A 679-nucleotide genomic window follows, 5' to 3' on the forward strand; every position below is an offset into this window, starting at 1 on the left:
TTTCTCCATCTCTGAGAAAATGATTGCCTATATCAATCTGCGGTACGTATTTTCACGTTTTTAAATATTTGGTTATGTGATAGCCATATAGTACTTTTTTCTTTTTTACTGAAACAACCTAAGACGCCTGAACTTCAAAACAGCCCTTCGATATTTCCAGAATCGGAAGAAGAATACGAGATTCCAACATCCCCAAGCAGGAACTTCATCCCCATTAGCGAACAGACGGATTCCCTCATTGATTACCACAACCAGTTCAACAAGAGAATTCAAAGACCTTTAGTCCCCGGGGCCGTGGGCCCGGGGGCGAATAAAAGAGGACGTAAGCGAAGAAGGAAAAGAACAAAAGCCTCAAAGAGAGGGACGAGCAAGAAGATGAAATCTTGATGTTCAGAATCTCACCGGCTTGAAAGAAGGATTAGAGTAATTTCTTTGGAAACAATGTGGTGACACTATTTTTCTATACATTTCTTGATATACTAGTTGTTTAAAACGTTTGTGGTTGTTGTGTGACTTTTATGTTGTTAGCTTAGTTATTTCTTATTGTTAATATTAAAACCAGTTTTTTTTTGTATGAAGTGAATAAATTATAGAAAAATTATCTTTTTCTCTTTTTCAATCTTCACTCCATATAGCAGTATGGCTATTCTTTTTCAGTCATTTGCAGTATATGTATATT

The 679-nt window shown here is 35.9% G+C and overlaps 1 protein-coding gene across 2 annotated transcripts in view; it reads left to right on the forward strand.

Annotated features, from left to right (window-relative positions):
• Positions 1 to 601, forward strand: part of LOC119594048 — a gene marked incomplete in the record, with an annotated part of 19,142 nt that extends 18,541 nt beyond the window's left edge. For both annotated transcript variants that reach the window (XM_037943081.1, XM_037943082.1), the window contains 1 exon segment: positions 161 to 601. In XM_037943081.1, coding sequence (XP_037799009.1) covers positions 161 to 387 — 227 coding nt within the window.
• Between the last annotated feature and the right edge of the window lie 78 nt (positions 602 to 679).

This window comes from Penaeus monodon, chromosome 33, assembly GCF_015228065.2.
Source record: "Penaeus monodon isolate SGIC_2016 chromosome 33, NSTDA_Pmon_1, whole genome shotgun sequence".
NCBI classification, from domain to species: Eukaryota; Metazoa; Arthropoda; class Malacostraca; order Decapoda; family Penaeidae; genus Penaeus; species Penaeus monodon.